The sequence below is a fragment of the Ruditapes philippinarum genome, unplaced genomic scaffold, assembly GCF_026571515.1.
Source record: "Ruditapes philippinarum isolate M1 unplaced genomic scaffold, ASM2657151v2 ctg133_1_1_1_1, whole genome shotgun sequence".
NCBI lineage: Eukaryota > Metazoa > Mollusca > Bivalvia > Venerida > Veneridae > Ruditapes > Ruditapes philippinarum.
The window spans coordinates 594,328-610,163 of record NW_026864453.1 but is presented as its reverse complement, the minus strand read 5'-3'; the positions used below and the strand labels follow the sequence as shown (position 1 = coordinate 610,163).

General features: G+C 29.8%; 1 protein-coding gene across 1 annotated transcript in view; it reads right to left on the bottom strand.

Annotated features, from left to right (window-relative positions):
- LOC132725649 (thrombospondin-type laminin G domain and EAR repeat-containing protein-like) overlaps positions 1–15,836 on the bottom strand; it is a 26,347-nt gene extending 10,511 nt beyond the window's left edge. The window contains exons 1-2 of the mRNA XM_060710827.1: positions 15,634–15,836; positions 3,052–3,238 (exon numbers count right to left, since the gene is read on the bottom strand). Coding sequence (XP_060566810.1) covers positions 3,052–3,130 — 79 coding nt within the window. The 5' untranslated portion in view covers positions 3,131–3,238; positions 15,634–15,836. The remainder of the gene's footprint in view (positions 1–3,051; positions 3,239–15,633) is intronic.

The following is a 15,836-nucleotide window of genomic DNA, read 5'->3' as shown; positions in this document are numbered from 1 at the left end:
TATTTTGCTATTGTATTCATCAATTTTGCTGTTGTGTACATCAAATTTCGCTATTGTGTACATTCATTTTGCTATTGTGTACATTTATTTTTGCTATTGTGTACATCATTTTCGCTATTGTGTACATCAATTTCGCTATTGTGTTCATCATTTTCGCCATTATATGCATCTTTTTTCACTATTGATGTATTATTGTTATAAATTGTGCAACGAACATTTTCATGTTCGTCTTCCGTTATGTTATTTTTCACCAGAAGCCAAAAATTGTCCTTTTTAATTGTAAAATTAATAAAAATATAACACACATTTTTGTTATGTTTTCCTTGGTTTATGTTTTAACAGTTATCTTAATAAATTTTCATTTCGACTTCGTTAAATGATGATCAAAATTGTGCCTTGACCAATTGGCAAATAGCCATAGGTGTTTTATAATTTATATATAAATCTTTTTCGTTAATTAAAACGCGCAAAAAAGTTATATTTTTGTATTCATTTAATCTTTTCATAGTCAGTGATATACACACATATATAGATACAGACTTCAATTTACGAGGTCATACTGAATTACAAGTACAGGCTGTCTACCAAAAGTGGTTAACCGCGTTCAAATGGGCGGAGATTTCGTGTTTAACGCTCCAAAAGTTTATTTGGATTTGAATCTAATTTGTAACATGAATTTACCATGTATCGCCTCAATGTGGACAAATATCACAACCCTTTGATATTGGCCGATGATGTGAAATTGAGACTTGACTTCTTCCCTCAATTTGACGAAAGAACTAAATCATACGGAATAATTTAAACTTTTTTCACACCCGCAAAATTAAATAGTCCCCCCTCGCTTGCGGTTATAAGAAATTACGAGAAGTTATTCTTACGAACGGTGTCCGTGATAATAGAAACAAAATCAAAATGACTACGTTACAGTATGTTTGTCAAAGTACTCGTAAATGTTTGGCTAATTGAACAACTAATTTCACTCCGGTCTCTAAATTCAAGTAATTTTCGGTCTAATCTCAAACATCTTAATTTAAACTGTTACCCTTTGAGTGTTTAAAAATGGTTTTAAAACTGTTTATAGTTTATCGTTTATAGTTACACCGTTTATATTATTACTTTACCAGATGTGAGAAATGCTTGTTAAAGTTTTCTGTGCGACAACTTTTTATTCATTAACTTTTGGTTGCAGTTAGTTATTTTAAAGTTTATCAGCCACATTACATTACTTTGTTATTTTTTGTATTCTTTGTACTTTACTCTTGCCTGTTGTAATATGCAATTTATTAGGTTCTCATTAAAAACACACATATTTGCTTATTCATAGATTACTCATAGATTTAATAAAATGCAACAGCAATTTAATATTATTACAAGGGAGTATTTAGTAAAATTTATATTTTAAAGAAGATCTCAAAGGCGTCTTCAAACATTTTGATGCGTCACCTTTTTTAAATGAGTATGTTCCATTATTATTATTATTATTATTATTATCATTATTATAATTATTATTATTATTATTATTATTATTACTATTATTATTATTATTATTATTATTATTATTATTATTATTATTATTATTATTATTATTATTATTATTATTATTATCATTATCATTATTATCATTATTTAATTTTATCAATATTATTTTTTATTTTATTTTATTTATTTTTTAGTATTTTTTTTGTTGGCATTAAGGTTCATATAACCATTATTGTAAACTGCAATAACATTAGGTCTGTGCTATCATGGTGTATATGGCAAGACTGTCAGGTTACTCGAGGTTTCAATATTTTATAATTAACATCTCTTAAACACGACTGCATTCAAAACAGTACAATTCCTCCCAATTTACAACTTCAGGAGAGTGGAAATTAAAAATTAGGTAACCGGGTTAATAGAAGAAAAAAATATAAACAATCATCGTTTACATTTTACAGTTGTTTAAAAACAAACACGACTTTTTACAGAAAAAAGGTAACAGGTTAATGTCATATTTGTTTATTTCAAGCAAGTAGTATATTCTACAACACTGCCTTGTTTAAAACTAACAAACAGTATAAATATATGTTTTGTTATCTTTGTGGGTACAGTAAACATATTGATTCCCGAGTAAATAAGCACGGATAATACACGTATTATTGTTAACGCCAGTAAGTTAAGTCAACCAAAAATATTAAACCTGCTCTCCTTGCTTGTCATTAAATATTTTAAATAAAAGATATTCCCTTGTATACATAGAAATCGTGGTCTTGCAAAAGACTGGGCGATTAGCACCTGGGTGGTGTTTATTTGCGAACCGTTGAGGCAATTATTATATGATATAATATGTATCCATTCCATACGTTGGAATTCGGTGTTTTCCGTATAAATATCCCGTATATAATAATATCATGAGAAAAAAGTTCTACATTTTTATTTCCTCTGCCGGTTCGTAAATTAAAACATTAAAACCCAAAGACAGTTTCTTTTTTAAAAGCCGGAGAAAAAAATTTTCAACGCCCAAAATTATACTTTATTCCCAGGGGCAGAATAATTAAAGGCCTAATAAAGGGTATAATAACTTTTATAAAATTAAGCACAATTTTTTGTCAGTTTTCTTTAAAAATTTAAAATTTTTTTGTTAGAATTTAATTACTTTCCAAAAGAAAAAAATAAAGTAATTAAAAATCCCCAGGAAAAGTTTTCTTAAAATTTTGCCCTGTTTTTCTCTCCTCCAAAAATGTATTTATAAAACATAAACGTTCAAATTACACTATGGTCTCTTGCCTGGGTTTCAGTGACAATTTTTATGATGCTATTAGATACTAGGTATGATAAAAATATTTCAACCACAGGCGGTATGCCACAGTTATTTCAACCACAGACAAATAATTATTAACATTGAACCGAAAAATTGTAACGGATATTGTGAAAATGTGCTACAAAGCAAATGACTGGCATATGCATCTGCAAATTATACTCCATTTGGTATTTCGTGCTTTTCACGTCATACATAACGTCATAAAACGTCATAGAAATGACCGGATGTTGGTTATACGGTGAAATACTTACTTGTACATGCTGTCGGGATTTTCAACAACGCCATCCCTTTTATTATGGTGTTCACGATTATCAGGATTTCTAGTCTCATGATTCTTGTTTTGTACAAAGCGGCAACTTAAGTTTTGCATTACCTCCCCTTTACGTCTGCCATTTGTTTGGTTGAATACGAGCCCCGCTTCGCTCACAGCAATGGTGCCTGAAGGTGACAAAATATGTACAAATTATAATATACATGGGATGATACGAGTACTCCCTTAGCCTCAATTAAAAAAAATGGAATTTTAGTTATACTCAAATTTTCACATTTCTGCTGCTACAACAATGTAATTAAAAAAACATCGTGTACATATATAAGAATTATTGTCAGAAATGTATCGGCAAAAATAAATGTCGGTATCGGATGTTTAAGGTGCCCAAACTCCTCACAGTGCTTTCATTAGTCGCCGGTAGAAACCGGCGACTATATTTGTAACAGTTTAATATTATACCTATGGTAGGAGAAGGCATTAATTTCTGTAAATAAAAGCATAACAATTACTGAACAATTAAACACTTCTATTGTTTTCAGTAATCTCAAAAATTCAAACATACAATAATGTTGCTAAATGAAATGAAATATTCAAATACCGACATCGTAAAAAGCAACATTACAATATTTATAAAATGAATTAATGACGTATCCCTATGGACCAGTCATTGAATTTAGGGATGCTTTTACTTTTTTTAAAGTGTCAAGCGTTGTTATTTTATGATAAATAAATCATGCATGATATTTGAAATGACACTTTTAAATTATCTGGTTGTTTGTATCTTATGAGACCTATTCCATTTTTTATCTTATTTATTATAAACAGTTTCTCCCAGAATCACGTGGCTACACGTTGTATGTTATTGTTATGAAATCTATTAATAGTAACAAATGGCTGGCAAGATAGACATACAGGTAACATGTGAATGATAAAGCTGATAAAGTGCAAATCAAAGTAATTTTGTATGAAAAATCTCGGTATGACAGTAGGGGTCGGAATCGTATTGGATACACAGAGAAAACTAATAAACCTACTTTTTGTTGATAGTTTATCGCACTGAAAGCAATTAAACATTAACTTTATCGTATGTATAGTCTGATTTTATTAACCTGTCAATTATAAATACATTATAGGACTCATTTAAATAATCGATCCCACTTCGGTTAGGTCCGTGTAGTTTACGAGAATTAATGTGGAGTATATAAGTCATGGATTGAAAGTCACGCCAACTTTATGTGAAGGTTTTCGTTAATTCACAATAGGACAGTCGGTAAAGAGAATGCCTGATAAATGAGAGGTCTGTGGTTCGATCCTCACTGTTGCCATTGTTTTAGTACTCTTTCTTTATTTTTGCAGTGTATTTTAATGGAACAGATTTGTAGTGTGTTTTACGGCATTGAAAAGACATTTATTGATTTTAATCCGTTTTAATTTTAAATATGAATTCTTAAAAAACATGTTATTTAAAAAGAGTATATACATAACAAAATTAAGTAAAACATAAAAAAACGAACAACATATATTAATCATATAATTATAGATTCAATAATGTTAAAGTATTAATAAGAAAAAAACATGGCCCAACGCGGCCTCGAACTTAAAACACGTTTGGCACTTAGATTATAAACTCGTGATCTACCCCATTGCGCTATAACGCTGAGTACATACAAATTAAATTAAATTCTATCGTATAGCGTACTTCTCACGGAACTTACCGAAGATTAATATACTGTGTGCATCGACCGTGTAATCAGTATGTAATTGACAGGTTAATACGACAGGGATATTGATTTCAGCTAAATAATATATTTTTTCGATATTGCATAAGAATAATTTGTTTATGCAGACACCACTTTTACAGCAGAATTGCATTGTTTTATACAATAATAATAAATTAAGCATATATATTTTCATAGCCACTTTGCAAATATTCGATGATCGGTAATAATTTGTCGGTAATTATCGGATGCTGAAGAATACCATACGTACAACGGTATATGTATAAAGTAGAATTACAAGTAGAATTATAATCATATCAATTGCTTTACAAGCCTCGATGACAAGGTGTTAGATTTTAAGTTAGTTTCAAATTGAAGATTGTAGGTTCGATAAAGTGATTTTTTTATGTTTTCTTTTATAATACTTTTTGTTTTTTGCAAAACTTGACCGTTTATCAAAATTATGAAATAAAAAAGTGCTAGAAATGAAACACACGATTTATCAACTTATATGCTTATTATATATGTTTCATAAAGTTGAAAGATATAATAAAAATCTATTTATGAAAACTACACACAGGATTTGTCCGAGATTCGCACTTGCGCCAACTACATGTAGGTTACAACTTCGTGATACTTACCACTAGGCCATCGAGCAGTATTAATTGATATAATTATATATGTAATTATACTTATAATAAAATCGTTTACATTAATCGTAATAAGTTATGTAAACAAACGAAACAGCTCCCGAAAATTATTGAGTCTCGGGTAAATATTGCCAAACAATACTTGCTTATTTAATAATGATAACAGTTTCTTGACAAAATTGCTAAGCAAGTTTGATTCAAATATGATGTTTTATTATAACATAAGATAAAATTTTTGCATAAAACTCTCATCAAGAAAGATATAATTGTGGCAAGTAAATGAAAACGTGTTTATGAATAAACATTACTCAACTTATTGTTCCTCTTTTCTTTATACACTCTATTAAACTGATATTTTCTTTTATTTATGATAATACAATCATATTTCTATCCGGCGACTTGATGCTTTAGCATCAAAATCTCTACTTGTTTGCTTTGTTACTCTGTGTAGAGAGGCAAAGGGGGCCATTGCGTAGGAATTTGTAAGGTGCCATGACAAAATGGGTAAACGGGTTAAAGTATGATAAACTCTCCCGCAAAATAGTTCTTTATATCAGAGACTTATAATACAGAATAAAGCTCCGTGTTTATATTTCCATTTAATACCCAATGAAAACGTTTCTAAATTTAAAACAATTTAAATATTCTGCCCCTTAAAACCATTTCTTTTCCGTTCATATGCAAATATGATATATACGGACAATCTTCGCGTGATTACAATTTACCTATGAACTGTGAACAGTTTCTTATCAGGCGACAAAGCACTCGAACACGTTGATAATTTTCAAGCAATTCACAATTTCGCTTAACTGAATTTTGGCACCGTTTTTAGATAATACGGTCTATAAAGATTTGTTCAAACTGTGAAAAATGTTAAATACTTCAAGGTATCTATGACGTTGTACATATGACAACAAAATATGCGCCGGGTTTTTTTTTTTTTTCCTTTCACATTCTGTACAATGAATAAACTTAGTCACATGTCAAATACATATAACAACTGGGTTTATTCATTATTGAAACAAGCCTTCTCCTTTTTTTAACATTTTTAAAGATCAAATAAATTCCTCTGTGTCGCCTGATGAGAACATTCTTATGTTATTACATAATCCTATTTCATAAATCAAGTAATCCGCCAAGGTTTTTTTTCTTTCTTAATATATAAAGCAAATAGTTTTCACACTTTATTAAGTAATGAATATTTTACAAGTATGTTTCAGTATTTAAGATATCAGACGCAAATCGTTTAGATGTTTAATTATACGTTAAAAAGGGGGATGTCCCGCAATAGTCATTAAAGGTTCAAATCTTTGTTTCAGAGCATACAGCCAAAAAATAGAAGTGGGGAAAATGTACGCAAAAAAGGATCCTCGGGGTAATATCACATATAACTTTAACTCAATAGTCAATTACCTTAATTGTTTATTTTTAGCATGTAAAAAAGAGAAGATACTATCATATGAAGTCGTGTAGCCAAGTTTCAATACTCGAACAAAATAATAAAAACTATCCTGTTTCCAAAACTTGTAAATCATTATCAAATATAATCAAAATGCAGGGATTTGAGTACGCATCTCGCCAAACAAAAATTTACGGACCAATTAATTCAAGAAGAATAGAAACGTCACAATTTCGACATCTTCACTTTTCGAAACTGCTATTTTCCTTTAAACCCCCTTAAGCACCGTGAAAGCTTATCCGTTGATGTTTTCATACAATGATGCTGTTATACAAAGGAAAGTTAAAATATGATATTTTTACAAGTATTTACATGCCCACGGCGTAGCACAGCACAACAGAGCCCGGCGTTGTTACCGACTTTAAGACTAATTTGATTCGATGGAATAACAAATTTGAAACTATGATAACAGCGCGATGTTAAAAAACAACTTTTGTTAAACTAAAATTATGTTTGGCATTATACGTTTATGTTTGAATAAATTAACTTCTGTCAAATTTTATTAATTGGTTTAGACCCAGTTAAGCCGCGCAATATCATGGTGCACAACATACCAAAAGAAAGAAAGAAAGAAAGAAAGAAAGAAAGAAAGAAAGAAAGAAAGAAAAAAGAAAGAAAGAAAGAAAAACGACTGTCAAAAAAGGAGACAAAACATGGTTTTGTAAAGGTTGGCACAAAATGAAGGAATTTTCTGAAGAATTAAAGCGGCCTTTGGTAAGAAATACTTTCCTGCAATAAACAATGCAATTGGAAAGATTTTGGTAGGGACAAGTGGGTTTTCTTAGGTATTTCTAGTCCTGCTAGGTTCTTCGGTATTTCTACTGATGAATCATTGGAGTTTATTTCAACAGAAGAACTAACTATCTCCCGTAAACTAGCTGGATAGTTCCCTTCATAATGATGATAAAGTTACATAGAATCTAAGAAAAGTATTCAAAACATATTTTGTTCCAAATTTGGTAGATAAATTTTGAACATACGTTTACAAACTCATTCTGATTTCAACATTTCTATTTATATTTTACCTTAGCTATCAAAATTACATTGATACGTCAAATGACATTTTTTAATCAAACCAGTTTCATAATGCTTTGAATAGGAAGGATTTCTAATTTGATTAAGGATTTTTATAACCATTTAAACTAATATAATATCCTTAATTTATTAATTTAATATACCCTGCACTGGTACATTATTTTGTGGAATAAATATAAACTACACTCGAAGAAATCAATGAACCACTTCCTCCCCCTCTCTTAAATATCTAAACCGCACACAATTTACACAATTTATGTGAGTGAATTACTCGAGAAATCCCACAATTAAAGATTTTAATAAACTGCAACAGAAGTTTAATGGGAAATAAATAAAGTGTAAAGTAAACTTCACGACTGATATAATATTACGGTCGCACCGTTACTCAATGAGTTAGCCTCGTGATCAAAGGGCTGCACATTGCTTCACGGAGATAGTAACTAAGTAAATGGTACTATATTAAAGAGATATTGTCAACAAAATTAAAGGTAACACCTGTGTTACGTAATTAGGACTTAAGATATATGGTACATAATGTAAATCTGTAATGAAGCACTGTTACACCGTAAGATCTACTACATAATCGTTTTAACATAATAACCATGGACAGGGGTAATAAATATAATATATTTCTCCTATATAGTATATTGTAATTTATTATATAATAAGAGTGCGGCATATAATAGTGTGGACATGATTTCAAACGCTACAAATCTCAGAATAAATGTTTACCAGACTAAGTATTTTTTTCTCCAAAACCCAGCAAATGCTGTTTCATTTCTTTGACGAGATAAAGTATGCGTTCTTTGGAGCAAATTCTGCCAATATGCTTTAACTTAGAACTGTTGTTTGCATGGAATTACGACAACCATATTCACCAAAAGAAATTTAAGAGCTGCATTCTTTGGAGCAAGTTCTGATAAAGTATAAGTATCAAAAGAAAACAATGAACCCTTTTAAGCAAATTCTGACAAACCAATTCTTTGAAGAAAATTTCAGGAACCGTTCTTTACTGCAATTCTAACTATAAAGTTTTGCACAAGGTCTGCAGCCTTTTTAGACCATTTCTGACGATTTATTTTTTCAGAAGAAGTTGGAACTGATTTATTTAGAACAATAATAAATGATATCCTCTTTTATAGTCAAAATTTCAATTGCAGAATAGTTCATTTTACTGGCGACGACAGACCTCAGCTTTCCCTATTTCCAGCACAGGCGGGCGTATGTGAAGAACAACTAACCTTCCGTAAGCTGACTGAATAAAATTTGTTTCCTTAAATGAAATAATCCACATATCGTCTTTTGCTGTATTCAACCCATAACCAATGGGCGCAGATGCCTTAAAGTGAACTACTTTTACCACTTCGACGCGAAGGTGGAAATTCGTTGAAACATCTGAACTAAAATATGTTCAGGGAATGGCTATCAATAGAAAGAAAGACTTATTGAAAATCTGAATTTGTAGCAATGAACCTGGACATAAAATTAACAAAATTCTTCTGTGGGACAGTAACTATCTTTTCGATCGGTTTCTTGTCTAACAAAAATGCCATAAGACTGTAATAGCAAGTATTTTGCATGTACATGATTTTAACAATCTTTTAAAAAATATTTAATACTCAAAGATCAATAGTCGCTTAATTTCAAGAGAAACGCAAGTTTATTTTTGTTCCGGGCTATTCCAGATTTTAAAAATCTTTAAAAAAATCGATAACGATTTTCAAGTTGCTCATACTGCAGATGTCTCAAGACTTTGATCTGTCGCTTACGTCATTGATTTTTCTAGCGGAGGCTTATTTGCAGACGACAGTCGTTCGGCAATTATTGCTCATTAAAACTAATCTTTTTCAAATTACATTAAGAAAATTGAACAATTCCTGGAACATAAATTATTGAAATCAGGCCAATCATGTTAAACCTTCAGTTAAATATTATTGGTTTTTCGTATATTGGTGAAAAATGGCGAAAAATTCTACATGCAAACATAATAACGATAACTGTGTCCTTATTTGATATCTTGTTTTTCATCACTTTACTTGCGAAGTTTCGTAATTCAGTTTAGAGACTTTTTACCACTTAACCACATATCTACTCTTGGTTGCCAGTTAACCACTTACCTGTACCAGAGACAAGTTAACCACCCACCTGCCCTTAGAGACCAGTTAATCAATTATCTGCAATAATCAATTATCATATACCAGTTAACCACTAACCCAAAGCTCCATGTTTAGATGCTCGTATTCAATGCACATTGTTTGAATTGTACTTTAAATAGTTTTGTATTGGTAAAGGTAGCTACGATTTTTGCGTCCACAAAACATTTAAAGCTGCATGCCAAAATATAAAGTTGAGCCAAAACATTTCGAGAAAATCTTGAGAGAAAATTTACTAAGATTTATAGAAAATTTAAACTATTCAAGAATCAAGTTATAATTTTCATGTTGTGCGATAAATGTCTGATTCTTTGTACATGTATTTATCACCATATTTCTACTGTGTTACTAACGCAATAAAGGCTATTTTTGCATATGTTGACCTCTTTTTGGTAATTGACGTGGATTGTAAGTTTAAATTAATATCTTTATACATTAAAAAGTCATGCAAATTGGCATGAATCTGGATGCATGCTGCTTTAAGAGCTGGAAATAAAATGATTGTTTCCACAGTAAATTGTACATTATATGTATGCACATTTACAATTTGCTGCGGTCCCTTTTCGCTTGGTAGCTGACTTATTAATAAATACTAGAGAAAGCATGTTTATTTCATATGTTGATCTTGCGTAACAAACATTTGAATTTTTGAATCCTAATTTAAACAAAGTATCATGCCATGGCGGCTGTGCAGAAAATAACTTCAAAGATCTAATAAAAATAATTTGCAAATGCGTCCGTCTGCTAATATAGTCACGTGCTATCAGCGCTTACGTGGTATTAGATGAATGTATTAATTGTTTTTGATGATATAAGTGTCATATCACTCGAGTGTAATCCCTCTAAAGCTTTCATCTGTATTTGACATACGTTAGACGATCGCTTCCACCCTACATATTTGCAAATATGGGTACACAAGGCTGCCCTGTTTGATTACTACAAACTTTTCACCTACTTCGCATACAACATTTATATTTTTTCAAAACTTTTGTCAAACAATAGTGTTACTTGATTCCTTAAATAAATGTTTTAGACAAAGTCAATCTTCATTTTTAATTGGAAGGTATATATTAGTTAAGTGTAAAGTGTTTGAATTGAAGTTTTAAGTATTACCAAAAATGTGGACGATTTTTAACGTATGTCAGTTAAACAAACTTTTGTATTGCTTAAATATTTTCTTTTACTATTGTCGTGTATTTAATTTTTTTACAAAACTATGTTATTAATCAAAATATTCCCATGAACATATGCTATACTGAGCAACGACCATTATTTTAAAATAAACTTATAATAAAGCTTATAATAATTATAAAACTTTTGTCATACACTTATTCACGACGTCTCTGTTTATAATACTTTGATATTTGTCAACATAAGCTGGGGAAAAAATTGATTCTATATACTCGTATATGGTGACTTATAGGTCCATTAGGCTGGGTGTAAATGCTGTTAACCTTAATTCACATGTATCATATTATTGATTTAAAAAAAGAAATAATGACTTTATCAGTTTTCTGTCTTATTACTGTATTGTTACTGTCTGGTCCTTTGGGATCATTGATTCCAGCATATTTAGTATTGAAAACTGAAGACCACTGAAGCCGGTGCTAGGGGGTATGAGAGATATTGGACTTTTACGTTATTTCTCACGAACAGACTCAATTAAACCGAGTCTCGTTTTTTATATAATTATCTTATATTAATTGCTTCCGAGGATCTCGACTTTTCCAGATTCTTTGTTGTGTTTTAATGAATGTAGAAAACATTTAGCTATATATATTTTTTATCTAAAAATCAATGGTTTTCATATTCGAACAATCAATGGCGATGAAGAACTCGGCACAGCCTTTGACCATATACGAGAACACAAAATGATATAGTTTAATTCCATTCCTGCACATTTTATGCAATTGAATAAAAAGGGCAAGCAATGTTTAAGAACTTTAAAGATTAAATACACCATTAGTCAGTATGGAATTTTATCAACAAATATTCATTTGTTAAATTTACTTGGATGTTAACTGGGCACTAATATGTCCAAGGAAAATGTGAATTGTAACTATAATGCCTACATCGCATCACTAAGTGCATATATTATTAGGCCCAGCTTTGTCATCATTTTGCGCATGACTGGCGGATCGCTTATAACATGAAGAATTAATTCGATGACCAATTCCTTTATAGACCACTTTACGACATAAATATTCAAATTAGCAAATTACCCTATTCTTTTTTACGACATTAATTTTCGCCGATGTATAAAGGATACTTCTAACATTAAGCATGTTTTACTAGTGTTTTGAGTCTATGCCCGAGATAAATTTCGCCATGTTTTGAAAGAAATATTGCTCATATGTGAAAATTACTAAATTTTACGGCATCAATTCGACTCTTTGGCGCTGAAAATATATTCATATTTTTTCAAGTCAGAAATTGGGAAAATAATTTATATTTATGTGATATACTCCTTTATGCAGCTTCAGATTTTTATTACAAGTGCAAGTTGCCCTATAATTTCATGGCATGTTTTGAACTTAGGTATAAATTAGAATTTCAGATCGCGCATAGGCCAGGGGGGGGGGACTAATATGACGTAACATATGCATGTTTAAAAAAATATCACTGTATAATATAAAGAATGAGTCAATGTTAACAATAATGTACAATGTATATATTTTGTTTTCATATGCGAAAGATTTGATAAAATTGAATAATAATTTGTTGAATGAGTCGGCAAATGTTTTTCAAACATAAATTATGCTTTGTGAATCAAATCTATATATGTCATATCAGCTAATATCAAGATCAAATAGCACGTGAGCACGTGCATTTCTAATACAATGATAGATGTTGTTTCAAATGTAAGAATCGTTATCTTCACACTTGGTTCATTACGAATTTAAAATGTTTAAAAGAAGGTTACCAATTAAAGATGAGTTATTTAGCCAGACTTTTAATGGTTCATGACAGAAATTTAAATACAATACAATCTTTATGACATGCGTAATTTGTCAGCGATCTTTGCTCCTTATTTAAGAATAGTTCACCTTTAAAGAAAGAAAAAAATGAACGAGGAAAAGGGTTAAATTAATATGATGAAATTATTTTTTTAAGCTCAGCAGGTGTTTAAACGTTTAATACGTTTGAAGGGTTATACTAATAAAAACTAACCGATCGTGCGATTTTACTATCACTAAATGTATCAATTCGCCTTTTATACTTTCCCTCCTTTCGGTAATAAACTTCATTTCCTTTAATCAATTACATCTAATATAAGCGATTTCTAGAGCTATTAAAGGTATTTTGACAAAATTGCTACAAAATATCAATAGATATTAAAAAGATAAAACTCCCCAGATCAAAGAAAAGCTTTCATTTTAAAGTTATATATTGTCGAAGATAGTTAACTTAAGTTATTGAGATATTTATGTATACATGTTTTTTATCAATGAAGTTAAAACTCACCAAAAATGACGGTGCATTTTGCACTAACCTTTGTTACACATACGTTGCAAATTAGTAACAAATACACACGAGGTATTTATAAATATCAAACGAAAGCACACTCCTTTGTCATGCTTATTTTTTCATATATCAAAATACGATATAATCATTATAACTAAATCAATCCATTAACTTTTGAAGTGACTTTTACTTTTTTACACCAAGATATTCCTACCCCAACCCCTAACCTCCACCCTCCCAAGATATTACATTCAACCAAATTGTTTACAGAAAATGATTTTCTCGGACTTTTGTTATGACAATTTCAAGTGACTGCACACATGCAATACGAAAATAAAGTTGGATTTCTGTAATATTCCAACCCATTTTTAACCCAATGGAATAATATATATATGTTTAACGTACGTTTAATTTAAAAAAAGAGAGACATGTCCATCTTTCATTCTGAACAAAGCCATTCACCGTTTTTCAAAAATTTCAAAATATGTCCTGACTGAATATCAAACTTTGCGCTGGCTGATCTTGGTCTCTGTGCACATAGGTAGAATATATTACCATCTTCGCAGCGTACAGGTTAAAATGTGTTTTAAAGGCACATTATGCATCAGAAACGAACCAGTTTTTTCCCTTCTTTAGAAAGGACAAACATAAGTTCAATAAAATTTAAATAATCGCTTTAGAACGTGTAAGACGCTTATTATCTGAAGGAAAAAAAGCGCCGATGGAAAATTTTGTCATGAAAGTAAGAAAATATAAACAAAGTAGTAATTTGACTTCCGTATATAATACTAAATCAGTATAACTGGACTTTTTGATAAAATTAGGAGTCAAAAGATCGTTCATAAAATTGGTAAAAGAGTTTTTATAACTAATTAATACAGGATACCAAAAACAACATTCAAAAGCCTTGAGAAATAAAGATAAAAGCATTTCTGGTGCATTATGGGCCTTTAAGAATAATGCTTTGTAACTTCATAAATTGTGTTGTTATTATTAAAGCTTCAAACATACATGAATTCGTGTACAGTTTTTCCCCCCGAAAATTACAGTTATCGTCAATTAAAAGTTGGTAACGTAAAATAATCCTAAAGCAATAAATTTTTGTAAGGCGTCTCCAACGAAAATGTTTATTATTTTTATATTGTTCTACATAAAACATAAATTGCCGCATATCTTTGGAAAGAAATGTGCAAAAATTTCATCATTAAATCTTAAATAATAAATAAGTAGACTTTTTCGTTTTGTGTAAAAAATTGACTTTAGATGAAAGATATCATTTTTATCTCACTCTGGCGATCGAAGGGATATTAATATAAATTACAGATTAATGCAAAAATAGCATTATAAATATGCATTTAATAATTGATACGTGTAAACAAATGGATATCAAATGTTACCGATGAAAGTCTATTAAAAAAAACTAAATACTGGCCGTCAATGAACACAACTTTTCTTCTTTTTTAAAAAAAATATAATTTGATGTTTTAAAACTAATTCTTGACCATTATTTTCTTTAAAATCATATGTTTTATTATACATAGTTATTCTCTTTCAATTAAAGCTTCTTAGGGCCAATTTATCGTATCTTAAATCTATATGAATATTCATAAAATGCTATTCCATATTGTTTTGCAGATGAAGTAGACTGAAATTTGAAATGTATAACAATATATTAATTGCTGGAAATAAAAAAATCGCCAATTTCAGAAAATGTCAAATTTGAAAATTTACAAATTAAAACAAAATTCGTATACAATAGTATTCATTCTTAATATATTGCCATATTTTACCTTATTTTTTTTTGGAGAAGATTTTGATATATAAATTACAATTTAAAAGCTTATCTCTTTTTTCTTTTAGTCATGGTTATATTTATTTGATCGACATATAAAGGTTTGATAAAGATTTAATTTTAAATTAAAATAAATCTTACATCTAAACGATATTTAAATACTAATTAAATAAGCATTTTCAAATTTTACAACAGATAACGCATAAATAATGTAAATAATTTTTAATAATAGCTTTTAAATGAAGAAATGATTTTTTTTTTTCAAAATTAATAAAAGAAACCATTCTTACCTCATTAAATAATATAATTCCAATTTTTCAAGAAAAAATGTTCTCCAGTATTTATTATTATACACTATAATCACATAAACGAAAACAGGCTGAAATTTCTTAATATTTTGGGTATATATATATACATAAATAGTTAATTATTTAAACTGAAACGCATCCGTGACTTTTGCACTTGGCCTTATACAGTCAGTCAAGGCAGTGAC